This window comes from Rousettus aegyptiacus, unplaced genomic scaffold (assembly GCF_014176215.1).
Source record: "Rousettus aegyptiacus isolate mRouAeg1 unplaced genomic scaffold, mRouAeg1.p scaffold_m13_p_14, whole genome shotgun sequence".
NCBI lineage: Eukaryota > Metazoa > Chordata > Mammalia > Chiroptera > Pteropodidae > Rousettus > Rousettus aegyptiacus.
This window is the reverse complement of record NW_023416289.1, coordinates 13,070,251-13,088,340: the sequence shown is the minus strand read 5'-3', so window position 1 is coordinate 13,088,340 and position 18,090 is coordinate 13,070,251. Positions and strand designations below refer to the sequence as shown.

Sequence of the window (18,090 nt, the reverse complement as noted above, 5' to 3'; positions counted from 1 at the left end):
CATTTAATTATAGCTTTTTTTAAATTATGAAAATAATAGGTTCACTGTATTAAAAATATAAATTATGAAAATGTATATAAAGAAAAAAATTCAAGTTCTTTCTCAGTTCCCCTGACTCTGCTCACCAGAGTTAACTATTAACTGTTTGACATTCATCCTTCCAAAACTTTCAGGGCTGAAATGCAAACCTGTATGGACTGGTATGGCTGTCCTCATTGTTTTTAGCCTCTGTCCATCCAGATTGGTTGGTGCTCATGTCTTACCTGCCTACATATAATTTACCATTTTAGTTTCCGGGAAAAATATTCTGCATATTTTCCCATAACTTTCTTTTTCATTAACAATAGAGCATGTCAACGTCTTTGGCGGTTTGCATAAATTTACCTTGTTAGTGTTCATTGCCCCGGGTGTTCTACAGGATAGTTGCAATGTCAGGCCTGCCCACTTTGCTTGAGGCACTGAGAAAAGGCATCTTGCCTAAAATGACTGGTGTGCCATTCCTTCCATTGAAAAATCCTGTCATCTTCCTTCTTCTTTAGAACTTGAAGGCGGCTGATAGTGACCCCACTGCTCCCCCTTATGACTCTCTGCTCGTGTTTGATTACGAAGGAAGTGGTTCCGAAGCTGCTACTCTGAGCTCCCTGAACTCCTCAGAATCAGACCAAGACCAGGACTACGACTACCTGAATGAATGGGGCAATCGCTTCAAGAAGTTGGCAGATATGTATGGAGGTGGCGAGGATGACTAGGGGACTTGAGACAGATGATAGGGAGAAAGATGGGTATCCTATACTCACATGATGGGAAATATAGAAATTTTTCTGGTGGTTTTGCAGCTCCCTTCACTTGAGATGAATCTCTGGAGAAGAGAGACTGTGATCAGTGATGTAGTTAAAAGATAGTTATAATTTTTCACTTTATAGATCTAATTTGCATGTGTTAGAAAGATTTTGACTTATTTCCTGAATCCTTCTTACATAACTCAACATGTGATGATGCCCAAAAGACTTCCAAATTATATTTCAAAAGAGTAGCTTCAGCCTCAGAACTTGCAACGTGCAGACTTTCTTAAGGGATTTGTTTCATTTTTAACAGAAAGAGGAGAGGTTAACTGCCCTGTTGTTTTGTATATGTATATAAAATTTATTTTTAATTTGTGTGCTTTTTTTTTATCCTATGAATCCTTTGACTGCACTGGTGTCCCATGTTCCAATGTCCACTCTTGCTCCTTCTGAATCTATACTGCTCCAGACAGGAGTTCTCTGATTCAGAAATTATTGGGCCCTTTTGGCATCTTAGTCTGGCCATATCTTGACTAGGTGTTGTGTACTCTTAAGACCTTTAATGGTTTTCTTTTTTCATCTCCCCGGTATGTAACTTGAAATGGGCATACATCCATTTACTTGTTCTGAGTAAGAATGTTTGTTATGTGAATGTCATTGTGGGGTACTTTGGTTCCTTAACCAGAAAAGGTAGTGAGTTTTCAGGCATCACTTTACTTTTAATGTTTATTACTGAAGCAAGAGAAAGAATGATATATTTCAAGACTCAAAATAGTGCCTAAAGCATTGCACCCAAGGAGAAGATTGCTTATTACAGAGGGGGAATACGAAAAGTGGGCTTGGAGATGGCAGGAGAAATTGTCACTGAGCCTGGCAATTTAGCAAACTGAGGCTGAGAATGGTTGAGATGGCTCTACCTCTAGCCATGACGATTCTGAAAGAATGGAAGGAATCCTTCTCAACATGTGTTTTCTACCAGGATCTTTATATCATGGTTTGTACCTAAAGCCCAGAATCCCCAACTGCCTGCTATTGTTGATAGCTACAGAAAATACTGGCTGATCTGGACAAATTTGCCCCACATTCCAAGGGTCATAGAAAACAGACTATTAGAACATCCAAACTTTTTCTTAGGAGCAGGGGAAGGTGGGGGTAAGGAGAACCTCAATTTGGATCTTCTTTTAGTTGAAATGCAACCATCAAGAACCTTTTGGCAACCAAAATAAGTTTATTTAAATTGCTTTACTATCTGTCAATTGTTTTTTTTTTTTTTTTTTTTTTTTTTAATAATCATCCCTGCAATCACGTCTTGGGATTGTCTTGATTTTTCAGCAATTTAAAGTCTACCTAATGTTCTATTTAGAGATTGTCACTATAGTTTTGAGTGTATATGTGTGTGGGTGCTGATAATTTTGTATTTTCTTTGGGGTTGGAAAAGAACAATTCAAACTGAAAAAAAATTATTCTTAAATATTCATTTTTATAAATTTTATTAAATAATTTTGTTAAACCATTGTCAAATGTGTTTTATTTGATTACACCACAATTCCAGGCAAGACAAATGGTAGATGAGCTCAGTCTAGATGTGGAGAAAGAAGCTTCCTGTTCAAATGACTTCTCCAGACCTGTGTGCCATTCTATTGAAGGCAGAGTGGGGAGAAGCTGGATTTAAAGGTCACTTCATTTGAAAAACATCCATGTGGCATATTGTTAAACCAATAAAATTCCCTTGGTAATGGGAGACAACGGTGGGCTGAGCTGAGCTGAGGGGCAGAGCAGAGGTTTAAACAACAGTCCATTAGCAAAGTTAGAACCAGTGGTTCTCTAACTAGGGGGGATTGTGGTTTCCTCTCTTACAGGATATTTGGCAATTTCTGGAGATACTTTTGATTGTCATGACTGGGGAGGTGCTGGTGGCATTAAGTCAAGGCCAGGGATGCTGCTAAACATCCGACAATGCACAGGACAGCTCTGTACCACAAAGAAATAACAGGCCCCAAATGGCAATAGTGCTACTGTTCAGAAACTGTGCATAGGCCCACAACTTTTCTCTGCTGAAGAGCTACAACTTTTAAAAAATATTTGTAAATTTATATGTGTAAAAATAGATATGTAACATTTTACCATTTTAATTATTTTTAAGTGTACAGTTCAATGGCATTTAATACAGTCACATGGTTATACAACCATCCTCCCAAACTGAAACTCTGAACTCATTTATTTTAACTATTTTAAAGTGTACAATTCTGTGGCATTAAGCACATTGAAAGTGTTAATGCAACCATCACCTCAATTTCCAGAACTTTTTCATCCCATGCAAATTCTGTACCTATAGGTAATGACTCACCATTCCTTCTCTCCAGGCCCTGGGAACCTCAATTCCACTTTCTGTCTCTGAATTTGACTATTCTAGATATTTCATATAAGTAAAATGATTTAATATTCATCTTTTAAATTTGCTTTTTAAATTTGGCTTATAGTATAATGTTTTCAGCGTTCCTCCATATTGTCGCATGTATCAGAACTTCATTCTATGGCTAAATAAAATCCTATTGTGTGTATATATCACATTTTGTTTATCAATTCATCTTGGGTTGTTTCAAGCGTTTGGCTATTGTGAATAATGCTACAATGAACATTAGCATACAGAAACTATTTTGAGTCTGTTTCAATTCTGGGTGTATACCTAGGAATGGAATTGCTGGGTCATTCAGTAGTAGTTCTATGTATATTTAGCTTTTTTGAGAAACTGCTAATGTATGAACCTTGGTTGGATCCTGGTGTGAAAATAAAAAATCTATAGAAGACATTTTTGGGATATGGGGGGAATTTTAAAATGGATCTTAGAGAAAATATTTCTGAATAAATATTAATTTTCTTGGGTGTAACAATGGTGATGTTTACTAGGAGAATCCTTTTTCTTAGGAGATAAACGAAGAATTTAGTGATATAAATGTTGTTTTGAAACTAACTGGTTTGACCAAAAAGCATGTAACAGTGAAGAGCACAAAAGCAAATGTGTCAAAATGTTCACTGCAGCATTATTCATAATAGCCAAAAGTTGGAAACAACCTAAATGTCCATCAGTGAATGAGTAGATTAAACAAAATGTGGTATATATACACACTGGGGAATATTCAGCTTTAAAAAGGAGAGAAATCTTGACATATGCTACAACATGATGAACCTTGAAAACATGATGTCAAGTGAAATAAGCCAAACACAAAACAACAAATATTGTATGATTCCACTTAAATGTGGTACCTAGAATAGTCAAGTTTATTTAGATAGAAAGAGTAGAGGTTACCAGGGCTGAGGAAAGAGGGGGAATGGGGAGTTATTGTTGAATGGGTACAGAGTTTCGGTTTGGTATGATGAATGTTCTGGAGATGGATAGTGGTGTTAGTTGTATAACACTGTGAATGTACAACAAATACCACTGAATAAGTTTACTTCCAAATGGTTTAAATAGTTGATTTTGTTACGCATATTTTATCTCAATAAAAAGAAAGTAGAAGTCTGATATGGGCGTGTAAGATGGTTGCATAACACCCAATGCCACTGAATTGTACACTTTAAAATGGTAAGTTTTATGTCTATTTTACCATGATAAGTCAGGGAAAGATAGAATGAGGACAACAACAGATAAATGAAATGGTTATATGGAGAATACAATTATACTGTTTACGAAGCACCCACCACGTGCAAGGGGCCCTTCCAGCAGGGAAATGTGACTTCTGAAAAAGACTATAGAGAAAGTAGTTCCATTGGTCCAGGAGCCTACCTGATGGAGGGCCTGGAGAACCGTACCTCTGCTTCCCTCTTGCTGGTTCTGTAGGTACTGATAAGACAATATATGGTGAAGACACACAGACACTGGAGCCATGCTGCCTGAGTTCAAATCCTGGTTCCATCCTTTCCAGCAATGAGCTTAGACAAGTTACTTAAACTTTCCTTACTTCAGTTTCCTTATCTCTGAAGGGAGGATAGCTGCTTCCTACGGTCAACGTGAGCACTAGTTAAGTTGATATGCATAAAGCATTTAGAAGAATGCCCGGCTCATGGCAGTGCTGTTAAATGTTAGCTTTTATTTTTAGTATGCTTAAGAGGAGTTTTGGGTAGAGGGAATCATTTAAGCAAAAGCTAGATGTTAGGAGAGAAAAGGCCAAGCATTGCATTTTGGACTGGATTTAGTGGGTCAGAACCATTAGTATTTTGAGTAGGAGAACAATGTGATCCAAAGTGGTGTTCTGTGAAGATGCATCTGTTTGTAGGGGTGATGAACCAGCCTGGGGAGGGGACCAGAAAACAGGGAGGATTGACTGCTATCACCAGAGACTAAAAGTTGGTGCAACTGCAATAAGAAGTCACCTAAACAGGTACTGTCACAAAAGTATCACATCTCCCATCTATTCTCCTAAAAGTTCATTTATCTTTCCTTAAAGTAATTTAATGTTTTCCCATAAGTGCCCTTTCTCTCCTTCCCCTTTCCCTATTAAGGTAGTATATAACCCCCAAATTCTAACTACCTCTTTGAGTCACATTTTTCTGTGAACTCTCTGATGTGAATAAAGAGCTGTCCTTTCTCTTGCTAATCTCTTTTGTCAGTTTAATTCACAGGCCCCCATATTCAAAACCTAAGAAGGTAGAGGAAAAGTTCCTCTCTTAACAAAGATCTCTTGATATGATACTAAAGGAAGTGGTAATATAAAAAGAAAATCTTTTTTTAAAAAATAAATGAAATCTTAAACTTCAGTGACCACTGTTTTGTGGAGTGGTGGTGGGGGTTATCATAGCGACTAAGGTTTTCAGGCCGGTAGGGTAAGAATTTAGGGGTCAATTATGGAAAATGGAATGCAACCACCCCAGTGATCACATGTGGCTTAGAAGACAAAAACCCTTAACTTACTGGGATCTTTACTAGGAATTTTGTTTCTGTAAAATAGCCTGATAAGTACTGGATAAAAACTCATATCCAAAAAGATATTTGCACACCAGTATTCATAGCAGCATTATTCACAGTGGCCAGGACATAGAAGCAACCAAATTGTCCTACGACAAATGATTGGCCAAAGCAGCTGTGGTACATATATACAATTGAATATTACTCAGCCATAAGAAGAGATGAAATACTGCCATTTGCAATGACATGGATGAACCTTGAAATAATCATACTAAGTGACATAAGCCAGACAGAAAAGGTTGAAAATCACACGATATCACTTATATGTGGCATATAAACTTAAAAGCAACAAATGAGCAGGACAAGCAGAGACACATACATGGACAATGGACTAGTGGTTACTAGAAGGGAGGGGGGAAAGGAGAGGAGAAAATAATAACTAAAATGTTTTAAAATTTTTTAAAAATAATAAGTAACTACTGGATGCCATTAGCTTTGTTCTGAGTTAACTAAGTTTCTGCTTCGTTATGTCTCCCAACGTTTTGGTACACAAACATTTTCATACTGAAGTACACATTATTTCATGATAAACTACTTTTAATTTCCTTCTTCGCGTAACATTTAATTGTGCATGTAAGCAGGTTGTGTTAGCTATAGTTTTTTTCCAGGGGAGTGAAGAGGACTGACAAAATATTTTTCAGGTAGAAAATTCATGACTCTGTCGGCTCCGCCCCATGCCGCCGGCCCCGCCCCTGACGCTGTGCGCCTCCTGCCACGCTCAATATGGCGGCGGCCCGGGTCTGCCGAGGCCCCTGAGTAGGTTCCAAGTGGCGTGTTCCACTCCAGTCATGGCGGCACCCCCACGGGCTGTGGGCAGCGGAGCTCTGGAAATATGCGGTCTGGAGCGGATTTTGGAGGCGCTGAAGCTGCTGCTGAGCCCAGGAGGTGAGAGGACAGACCTCGGCGGCGCCGGGCTGCACAGGGACTCTCAGGGTCGCTCGTCTTCCAGGGATGCCCTGGCTCCCACACAGTGCGCCCCTCAGGCCCTCTCGGGGCCCGGCGATCCCGCCCCAGGGAGATTTGGCCATTGTTCGTACAGCCTCATGCTACCCTTGAGGAAACTGAGGCTAAAGGAGGAATGGGATTCGTCGAATACTATAGTAACCAGCGTCTCTCAAGTGCTTACCTTCTGCCAGTCACTGTGTTAAGTGCCTTCGGGACATGGTTTCATTCAGTCCTAACCGCAGCCCTCTAAAGCGGGGTTGTGGAACTTGCTTCAGAGACTGTAGGCACGCGTGACGTATAAAGTGAGGTCCCACCCCCTCGAGGGCGCAGGGTCTAATGTGGACACTGAAGGTTTGTACAACATGCGAAGGAGTCCAGAAAAAAGCAGCAGTGACGTTTGAGCTGGGTTTGGGAGAGTATTTAGGGATTTACATTCTGTGGGAGGAGGGTTTGCAGTCACTTTTAATCTTTCGTGGTGACTTGAAAATATCTTCCCAATTGAGAATCTGAAGGGTCCTTGGGAATGGTTTAACCTGGGACTCTCCTTTCACAGCTGAGGACAACCAGAGCTCATTGAAGAGATTAAGTAACTCGCCTAAGATCACGTTAAATTGGAAACATGAGACGGACTTAGAATCGAGGTCTACTGAATCCCTTTCTCAGACCAAAGCAAATTATTCAGTATGGAGCCTCTGATGTTATCTGGAGCTTTGAGAAGGGACACAATTGGAGTCTATATTTTTTGGGGAGGAGTTCAGGGTGAGAAAGGTACAGGAACGTACACGACGAGTCTGAGGCGATGTTGCAAGTGTCAGATTTTGAGATACCTCCCAAACTGCAAAAACTCCCACAAACATTGTACCATACCTGGGAGAAGTGAAAAGAAGCTATTAATAATAGTACTTGAGCGCCTACGAAGTATCAATCCCTATGGTATGATGTTTACGTATATATCATTTAATCCTCACAACAATCCCACAAAATAAGTATTACTTGTATTCCATTTTACAGGTGACAGAACCAGATACATTGGAAATTGTCTAATATCAGTCTAATTTGCAGAGCTAGGATTTAAACTCAGCCTTCCACTGAAGTCTGATCACTATACTGCTTTGCCTCAATGAAGAATTAAACTGCAAAATAACAATTTTAACATGCTAATTGAGAGGTTCCTTGTCTAGCAATGTAGCTATCTAGAACATAACTGAGAACAAGGTTAAATCAGCAAAGAAACCGAAGTAATCCGTCTATCACAAAGCTTACAAACTTCATTTATAGAAAACCTCTAAATCTCAGAGTATGTGGTGGAATTACATGCATGAACTCATTTAACTTAACAGAATTTGAATTCCTATTTAAAAAAGAATAGTAGTGTGGTAAAATTATTTTGCACATACAGTCTATTACATATTTATGAATAGTCCTGTTTTATCATATAAGCTGCTCAGGAAATAAAAACATACCCCTGTGTATTATGAGTGTTCAGATGTCCCTGATGGACAGAGGGTGTTGAGACAGGATGAATATATTGGTTAAAAGTTATATCCAGCTATTTTAGACTTTTTTTGATGTGTTTTCAAATTGACTACCTTTGAAGAAGTATTTACTGAGAGTTAAATGTATACAGTATTCTATCTCCAGTGCCATTAGAGATACAAAAATATAAAACGATTTGTGCTCTCAAGCATCTTATCTGTTTGGGGAGATGGTACTGTACATATAGACCAAAAGATATTCAAAGTGACAGGATAACACTACTGGCGAATGGATATACAGGTAACAGTGGGATATAGGTGTTATCTAGGGGTGAGGCTGTGGCAGGCCACAAGAGGAAGAAAAATTAAATCTAGGTGGAAATTACATAGAAAGGAAAATACCAATGGTCTTTCACTTTTGAGTCACTGAAAATTCTGTTACATTAAGGATTTTCTTCTTCCCTGGCTTCCACTTTTGTTCTCAGTCATGAGACAAATAAGAATAATATTTTCACCTCCATTGTTGAGTTGTATAAGCAGAATTTGAAAAGGATGTGTTAAGTTTAGTGATTTTGTTTGTAAAAAATGGAGGCCATCTCAGTAATAGTTTTCCTAAAAAATAACTTTTCAAACTAAGTATAGAGTCACTGAACTCATTAAATTCGAATTACATGGGGAGAAGGGGCTGAAAACTCTAGTAATTTGTAAATAATGAAGCTATATCACACTTATTCTTGTATGCCATATTGCTTTGCACTTTGAACTTAATAAAGAGTGCCATACAAGCCATGAAGTCTGGTTTTAAATGTCACAGAGCATAGACATTTAAATTAGTGATTGGAAAGAACACATAAAGCTGTTCATGAGGGCAGCATTTCTCAAAATGTGATAGGGATGGTTTTAGGTGGAATGTAGAGAAACATTTTGAGGCTGAATAGTGTCGTGTAGTGATCAAGAGCTTGGCTCTGGAGCCAGACCGCACGAGTTGAATATCCCCTAGAAATATCATCATCATCATCATCATCATCATCATCATCATCATCATCATCTACCTCAGAGTTGTTGTGAGAGTTGAGTTAAATACATAAAGCACTAAGAACAATGTATTAACTACTACTAATTAAGGTTTTTAAAAAATAATTTATATTTAATAAATAATTAAATGAGAAAAGTAAATAATAATACAGCCAGTACTTAAATAAATGACAAAGATTGTGGACGTACCACTATGTGTCTGAAATTTGGCATTGTTTTAAGGCAGCCAACCTCAAATTTTTTCGTTTCAGCACTCTTACACTCTTAAAAAATGTTGAGGACTTAAAACAGCTTTTATGTGGATTGTATGTATCGATATTTACTATACTAGAAATTAAGACCTTAAGAGAAGCCTTTTACATTTATTCAAAAATAACAGTAATATACCCATTGCATGTTAAAATAATGACATTCTTAAAGAAAAATATATTTTCCAAAGTAAAATAACAGGAGAGTATCATTGTTTTACATTTTTGTAAATTTCCTTAAAGTCTGGCTTGTTGAAGATAGCTGACTTTTCATATTTGCTTCTCTGTTTAGTCTGTCATGATAGATTGTTTTGATTGAAATAGATGAAGACAGTCTAGACTCACATAGATATGTAGTTAGAAAAGAGAGGAAATTTCAATTGCTTTTTCAGATAAATTGTGTGCATTTTTTTATACTGTACTAACACTGAACAACAGATAATTTCTTTAAGGTTATTCGCAATATAGAATCTGACCTCAATGACCTTTTCATACTTAGTACACTCATGAGAGAATGAGAGCATAAAAGGCAAATAATATCTTAGTATTAATATGAAAGTAGTTTTGACCTTGCAGACTCCCTGAGAGAATCTTGGAAACTCATCAAAACCTGAGGCCCTACATCTCACTTTGGAAATTGCTGCTTTAATAAGGGAATGCTTTTATTGTCAAGTAGATTTTTTTTTGTCACCAATAGAGGGCAGAAAAGACTACTTTATTAAGAAGCTCTTGAAGAAAAGCTAATAGTTTTTGTTTTAAATCACTTTCTTTATGTCTCATGTTTGGTTTCAAAGATCTTATAAAGTCACAGGAAGTCACTTAGAGGTTATTTAGCAATCCTAATGGTTAGTTGGCAGCAAGCTATGACAGACTTCATTTCCTTTTTAGGTAGATATTAGCCCAAGGAACCAGATGGTCATACCAGTGGGTCAGAACACTTGGCCTGGACAGTCCTAGAGAAGTACTAGAACATTTTTCTGATTGTCATTATTTTTAAAGAACAATGTTATTGTTCTTTTTTTTTTTTTTATAGTTAATGTTCCTTATAGTAAAGCTTTAAAAAATGTAGAGAAACCAAAAGAACATTAAAATGACTGCAATCCCACTATCCAGAGATTGCATTTTGGGAAATAGTTTTCTTTCTGACAGAAAGGTCTTATATACTACCTATTGTTTTGTAGCCTTAAAATAACTTTTTAAAGGTACAGAAACATACATAGTCATTGTAAAATTTTTTAAAATATAATTAAACAAAAAAGGAAAATCTCTGTTTTCTTCTCTCTATAGATAACGTATTTTAGATACTTTTAATTTGTTCTTCCACTGCTGTTTTAGAAAAAAAAAAACCAAATAATATATTTTATATTCCCTCTCACTTTTACACAAAAGATAGCATACTATATACATTGTTCTACACTTTTCAATTTTAATGTGTCTTAGAGATCACTACATAGTGGTACGCTGAAATATTACACTTTCTCTTTTACAAGTATTCCATTATATGAGCATACCAGTGTTTATTCAATGAGTTCTCTATTAATGGACATTTGGGTTTTTTCAAGTTTTTTGTTAATACAAGTAGCACTACAATGAATAGCCTTGTGCACATGTCATTTTAGTCTGTGTATCTATAGGATAGATTTCTAAAAGTGAGATCGCTGGGCCAAATGTTAAATGCCTATGTAGTTTTGCTAGATATTGCCAAATTTCTCTCTCTAGGGAGGTACCGTTTTAGTTCTACCAACGATGTATGAGAGTATGTATTTCCCCAAAACCTTGCCACACGAGGTGTTATAAAACCTGGATTTTAGCCAGTTACTAGATGGGAAGTGCTATTTCGCTATAATTTTAATTTAGCTTTCTCTTGTGAGAAGGTTGATCATATTTTCATTTTAAAAACTTTTTGCATTTCTTTTTCTGTAAGCTGTTCATACCTTTTGCTCGTATAGTGTTAAATACTTTGTTCACTTCAGAATGTATTTAATGAACATGTCGTTAAATAATGTTCAATATAATTTAATGGACGCACTAGAACAGTTTGACTGAAGGAATCTTCTGTGGTCAGTGTTCAGTTTTTTAAAATTTCTGTTCTTTCTACAATTTAAGCCCATTAAGATGACTAAGACATGGCTTCTGCCTTCAGAACACAAGCAGAACACAAATTAGATGGAGTACAATGTGTTAGGGACACTATTCCATTTACATCCAAAGTGCTGTGGGAAGGGAGGAAATGTGGTCTGGGTGGCACAATTAGGAAACGCTTTCCAGAGGCAATGACATCTGAGCCTGGCCTCACAGGACCAACTGGAGCAGGCAAGGCATTTCCACAGAGGGAAGTGCAATTTGTTTTCCAGGTATATTATCTCCCTCTCTTTTTTTCTTCAAAAGGATCAGGCTCAAATTCACTACAGATCACAAAACATGATGTCTTGCTGGCTACTTTAAAATGTAACCTGTCTGCTTTGGAGGACAAATTTCTGAAGGATCCTCAGTGGAAGACATTGAAACTCCTGAAGGATGAAATTGCTGAGAAGGAAGAATGGCCACAAAATTCTGTGGATGTCACCTGGAGTTTTACCTCTCAAACCTTGCTGTTGCTGCTGTGCTTGAAGGAAACCATGATCCACCTTGCAGCTGATTTCAATCCAGGTAAACCCAACCCGAGGACTCCAGAAGCTGCTCCTGCCCTGAGCCCAGATACGCTTAGTATCTCACAGCAGAAGACCGTCCAGTCAGTTTTGCAGTTTGTAGTCACATTTGGTGTCTGCCCCTATCTTATGCCTGGTGTTGGAGTCCCTTTGAGATGTAGGACTGAGTTTGGGGCTGTTGTTCAAGATGTGGTATGTCTGGATGTTGCCCCCAACGCACCCCGGAGACTGTATACCAGCTGCAAGGTCCTTCTAAGTGTTGCTCAACACGCATCTCTGGGGAGCTTGATTTTCTGTCGCCATTTTGGGGATATTGCAGCAGGTCTGTGCCAAATGGGATTCTGCTCAACCAAGAAAAAACCACTAAAACCCGAGGAAGAGGTAAATATATATTGAGAGAGAGAGAGAGAGAGAGACAGAAAGACAGAGAGAGACAGAGAGTGTGTGTGAGTGTGTGTGTGTATGTATGCGAATTAGTGTGAATATGCGTATATATTTGTGTGATTATTATAAAAGATGACTCTTCTTTGGAAAAAGACTGATGGAAAGATCTAGAATTCTTATTGGATGCCAGAGCATATCCAGTAGATAAATGAATCTTTTTAGAGGGTGGACCATTCATTTGTTAGATTTTCACTCCTAGAGAATCCACTTCACCTGGCTCTTGCCATTTTTGTGGAACAGCTCTTGCAGGCTGTTTCTTTGAACCCCTGTTGTTGTTGTTTTTTATAGAATATGTATGATACATGCCTTGGGAGGTGATTGTGAGGATTAAGGATAATGTGTGTAAAGCACCTAGCCCAATCACCAGAAGTGCTCATCAAAAAGTAATAACTGTTAATATTAATATGAAACTATTCATACCTCCTTCATTAAGTTCTTAGGAGGATTAAATGAGATAAAGAAGGTAAAGCATCAGGTGGACTGCATAATTCAGTCAATGTTTGTCGTTGTTATTAGGTGTTACAGGTATGTTCCTGTGTTTTGCTGACACTCAGTAGGTAAGGATTTGAGTACCTGAACTACAAAGGTGCTGTGGTAGTTACAGAAGCTTAAGACATAGTCCTAGGAGCCTGGCCGGAAGAAGCTGTCACCATCTAGATGTATCAAGGGTCAGTGCAGCTCATATGCAGAGTAATTCCTTAGCCACTGCAGCCAGATCTCATAATGCCCACCCACCTCTTTTTTCTGATACCTTTCTCTGTGATCCTGCAGCTTGTTCCTTTTCTGTTTGTTCCCTTTTCACTCTCTCTCTTGCTTATGCTCACAAAAGTTTACCTAAAAGCCTCTAATATCTGAGCAGTGACATGAAATTATGACCTCCTCCAGAGCCTTTATGTAGAGCTGCACACTGTGCTCTTTACAACAGGGTTTAAAAGTCTTGACAATCCTCAGTACCAGCTCCTTGCACTTCCCTGAGATAGGGGTGCCTGGATTGACAGGTTTTATTACTATTACTGGGTCTGAGAAGTACCCCGGGGCGGGGGGAGTGGGGATCTCAAGCAGGAGAGAGAAAAGAAAGGAAAATCCACCGAAAAGACCAAGTAGGAAGACAGGAGAAGAAGTTGACAGAAGGGGAGACACGAGGGGTGTACATTATGAAGCTGGACAGGTCCCAGTTATAGCTGCTGCTCTAAGCAATGCCTGCACCTCAGTTTGCTAAGTGGTTATGGGCAGGACCCTGACATTGTATTAAGTTACTAAAGGGGTACAGTGCTGTTGAGGCCCAAGGAGCCCCAATAAATAGCACCCCTCTTTGCTGCATAAGTTCTGAAAGAATTAAAAGACGGTTAACAGAGTAAGAGATGAAAAATCAAAATGTCACCTCTATTACTCATAAATGCAAAGTTGGAAGCTATAGCTTCTAGATAGAGCCAAATGGGCTTCCCAACCGTGCAATCCAGAATTAGAAGCACTTACTTCTCCCCCAGTTTTAAGGAGAGGTGGAAAACTGCAGCGCCTTCTGCCCCGTGGCAGGGAAGGTACCTCTGTAAAATCTACAGTAAGAAAGAGCAGAATAGAATGTGCACTCTCTCCCAAGAGACAGAAGAGGACCGAGCTGAACTGTACATGCCAGAGCTTGCCAGTGAGTGAGTTTATTCTAGACTCATCAATAAGGTAAGTTAATAGATGTCCTGCCCAGAAGTGAGCGAGGGGCTGCAGAGAGGGCCAAGAGCGTTTCATAGCTTCCTCCAGGTGAAAGGAAGTCAAGAGGAGAAGGAAGCTTTTCTCCTTCTTCCCTCACAAGTGCCTTTGCACAGTATTGTAAAACATTATCTTCTGTTGCCTGCCTGGCTTATATTCTGCTAAAGCCCAGTACATTTTTTCCTTTAGGTGCTAACCGAAGAGGAAAGAGCCTTATCTAGGGAGGCCTTGAGAGACATCTTGGATCAAGTATATCAACCATTAGCAGTTCGAGAATTACTTTTCCTCCAGGGAGGACCACCCCAGGTATTCAGGCCTGGGAGCTCTTACGGGTGAATCTTTGATGGTAATGTGCAGTGTGCTGTCTCATCTCCTGGGAAATTTGATAATCTAGTTAAATCTTATTTCATCTTTTGAATCATTAAATCGTTTTCGTAAAACTAAATTACACCAACCCGAAGAACAATTTAAAAGGACTTTTCTTTTAATGGAATGATGGATACTTTTCCCAAGAATATAAGAGTTTTATTTAAAATATGTTTTATTTATTCTGAAACTGGATTTTTTAAAACTAAAATTTGGCTATTTGACAATACATTCTTTTGGCAGAAATATTTGGACACCTTATTCTTTGAATGGAGTATTTAAAGTAGAGAAATTAAATTAGAGCTACTATTGGGACTTCTTAACTCCTTTGAAAAACATAATAGTATATATTCTGCTAGACATAAGATAGTTTCTCTTTTTCCTTAAAAATAATTTATCTGAAATGACAATTTGAGAATATAAATGGGAATTATTTATTTGCTTTTAGCACCTAAATTTTAGTTATGAATCTAGATGAGTACAGTGTGAGTGGCGAAAGGAATTAGCTGTAGATCAAGAACAAGGACCAACTGCAGCTGGCAACAAAGCTATCTCCTAGTTGAAGTCATTTTCATCTCTTTCCTAGAATATCACGATAGCCTCCCATTGGGCCCCTCTGGCCTCACACTGCACTTCTCTGAATGAGTCCACAGTTTGCTAGATTAAACCAAATACATTATAATTATAAGAATGTGGTGAAAAACAGAGGCTCTGGAGGTAGGCATACCCAGATTCAACCCCAGTGTGCAGTTGTATGAATTAAACCTTTCCGTCCCTTGGTTTTTTCCCCTTAAAATGGGGATGACAACAGGGCCTTCCTTGTAAGTCCTTTTCGAGGTTGTATGGGAGGTTCTTAGCACAGTGCCTGGCACATCATAACCTCCTCCATAAATGCTAACCGTTAATCCTCTTTAAATAAGAGAGGATAAGATAGTTAGGATTAAATGTTTCTGTCACTAATTTTTATGCTCATCATTAAGTATAGTAATTGACAGCAAAATGGTTAATATTTTAGCTCAAAATAAGGGACACCAAATCAGAGTAGCTAAGACCATGGGGCGAGACTAGAGTGCCCGCTCACTGTCATGAACTGCCTTCCTAGTGGTGTGTAACCTTCACAGAACCTCCTTTGAAGCTAGACTTGGCTGGAAGGAGTGCGTTCAGGGTGTGGTCACATTGACCTTTGTATTTTATCCACTGATGTGTTTGTCTATTTCTGGGTTTGAAACTTCACTTGATATTTCACTGTATTTTTACTCTCTTAAAAGCGATGCTGAAAGTTTTATAAAAGTTTTTTTGTTTTGTTTTAGAAAAAAGTGTTGCTCTTTCGAAGTCTGTATAGCATACTGTTAATTGCCAGTCTGTCTCAATATATATGTGTTTTACACTTCCTATCTGTGTCACTGACATTCAGGTTAGATCTTTGCCTTCCTTTTTTAGTCCTGCATGGATGTGAAGCGACAAGTTAGATGTCAGAGCCCAGCTTGGCTCCGGCGTCTATGTGGGCAGCTGCTCTCCGAAAGATTGATGAGACCAAATGGTGTTCAGGCAGTAGTGCGGGGCATTTTGGAAGGAGCAGGTGGTAAGAAATAAGGTGTTTCTGTTACGTTGGTATCCATTTCCCTCTGAATCAGAGTCAATTATTGATCTTTAGCATTTACCTTTAAAACCTGATTGAGACTAAACTGTGTCTTCGTGGACATTGAGGAGGTTAGACTTGGAAGGTCCCCTTAATGAGGTTTAACTTCCTGCCATGGTAATTGCCATTTTTCTAAAACAGCCATGATACACTGCTCACATTGTCGAATGATATTGTCAGCTGTTTCAAATGATTTATAATATCGAAGGAAAACTTTGCACAGAAAGTTTAAGTAAAACCCTAAAGAAAATGTGAAATTCTCTGTGAGAAAAGAAATTTGTACCAGGATGCTAAGAGGACGTTACCGCAGGACTTAAAATACAAATCAGTTCTCTTGAAGTGGGAGATACCTTAGGGACACACACTTTGGAACGAAGTTTTAGATTCATTTCCACAATTCTCTAAGTTCTCATTAGAGGACTGGAAGTGGGAAAAGTTAATTATTATGCTAGGTGTGGTAGTATTTTTTCATTTATATTTTTTGTTTTATTTTTTAAAACAAAATTATACATGAACATAGTTTAAAGAGTCCAATAGGTCTACAAGGCTCATGGAGAAAAATAGCAGTCCTTCTCCCATTACATTCCTGTCCCATCCCCGGAAGCAACCCTTTCGAACTCTTATAGTGTGTTTCTTCTGGTATTTACCTCTATGTGTCTGTCATGCACATACAGTACCTTCTTAATTTTTTAGTTTGTGGCATGATCTATCAACTCCTCACCATGTGTGGAAAATAATTTTGTTCTTTTTACCAGCCCTCCCATTATCACACCAAGTATACGCCTCGCCTTACTAGCCATATGTTAAATTTGATTAGATCCATATACTGTGTTTATATTCTTCTATGTAATTATTTTTTACAATTGAACTTTGTAGTGGGCTATGACTACTTTTATCTTTTTGTCCAACTTTTGTACTTCCTGGAGTTAATAACTATCTTTTTGGTTTGTGTGCATGGTTTTTTTATGTACTTATCACTAACTTATTTTCAAACTTTCCCCCAGTTCTTTGTCTCCTTTTTAATACATTCAAATACATCGGATATTCTGCCTGTTTTTTCTTCTTGGAGACATCTCTCTCTGACTCTTCTCTAATCTGGATTAGGTCCCTAGGAGCTCCCTTCACCTTTATCCTGGTGAACCCTTTACCTTTCTGTTGTGCTCAGTCCCTTATCTCCTGTATCCCATGCATACTCTAACTAGTACCACAAATTTAGTGGCTTTTTTTGATGGAAATGACATTTAAACTGAGCTCTGAAGGCTGACTTGGGATTTATCAGTTGTAGAGTGAGGGAACACTATTATAGTCAGAGAAGATAACATGTGTGATGGAACTGAGGTAGGAAAGAGTTTAGTGTTTTTGAGGAAATTTCAGTATGGGTAGAGCAGTGAGGGCAGAGTGGTACGAAATGGGGGTGGAGGGTTGGGGCCACATTATGGAGGTCTGTAGGCCTAGTTCAGGATTTCCAGCTTTATTCTGAGGGCAATGAGAAACCATTGGAGGTTTTAAGAAGGAGACAGACATGCTAAAGCCTACATTTTAGAAATATCTATTCTAATGTATTGTGAAGAATGGGTTGGGTAAAAGCAGAAGCTGGGAGATCAGTCAAGAAGCAGTCATCTGAGAGAACACTGTGGCTTGGATCAATGCAGTGGGGGTGGAAATGGAGACAGATGGATATGAGAGGAGATATTTAAGGGGTAGAGTTGCCAGAACTCAATGAAGGGCTAGATATGTGGGGAGGGAAGAGGAGAAAGAAAAGAGTCAATCTTGACTTTCCATTTCTGGTGTGGTAAATATACCTTGGTCCTGTCAGATAAAGGCGAGGTCAGTGGGGTTGGCAG

The 18,090-nt window shown here is 38.4% G+C and overlaps 2 protein-coding genes and 1 long non-coding RNA gene across 6 annotated transcripts in view; 2 read left to right on the top strand and 1 right to left on the bottom strand.

Annotated features, from left to right (window-relative positions):
• The window catches only part of CDH1 (cadherin 1), a 63,527-nt gene extending 61,459 nt beyond the window's left edge, over positions 1–2,068 (top strand). For all 4 annotated transcript variants that reach the window (XM_036231436.1, XM_016164652.2, XM_036231437.1 and 1 more), the window contains one exon: positions 540–2,068. In XM_036231436.1, the coding sequence (XP_036087329.1) occupies positions 540–749 (210 nt within the window). In that variant the 3' untranslated portion in view covers positions 750–2,068. The remainder of the gene's footprint in view (positions 1–539) is intronic.
• Positions 756–6,974, bottom strand: LOC118611350. Its single transcript, XR_004954230.1, has 3 exons — positions 6,872–6,974; positions 4,567–4,623; positions 756–859 (listed from the first exon to the last, which is right to left on the bottom strand). It is a non-coding gene; the product is annotated as an uncharacterized LOC118611350 (long non-coding RNA).
• The window catches only part of TANGO6 (transport and golgi organization 6 homolog), a 125,143-nt gene continuing 113,472 nt past the window's right edge, over positions 6,420–18,090 (top strand). Inside the window, exons 1-4 of the mRNA XM_016164637.2 lie at positions 6,420–6,630; positions 11,837–12,477; positions 14,431–14,547; positions 16,048–16,189. Coding sequence (XP_016020123.2) covers positions 6,420–6,630; positions 11,837–12,477; positions 14,431–14,547; positions 16,048–16,189 — 1,111 coding nt within the window. The remainder of the gene's footprint in view (positions 6,631–11,836; positions 12,478–14,430; positions 14,548–16,047; positions 16,190–18,090) is intronic.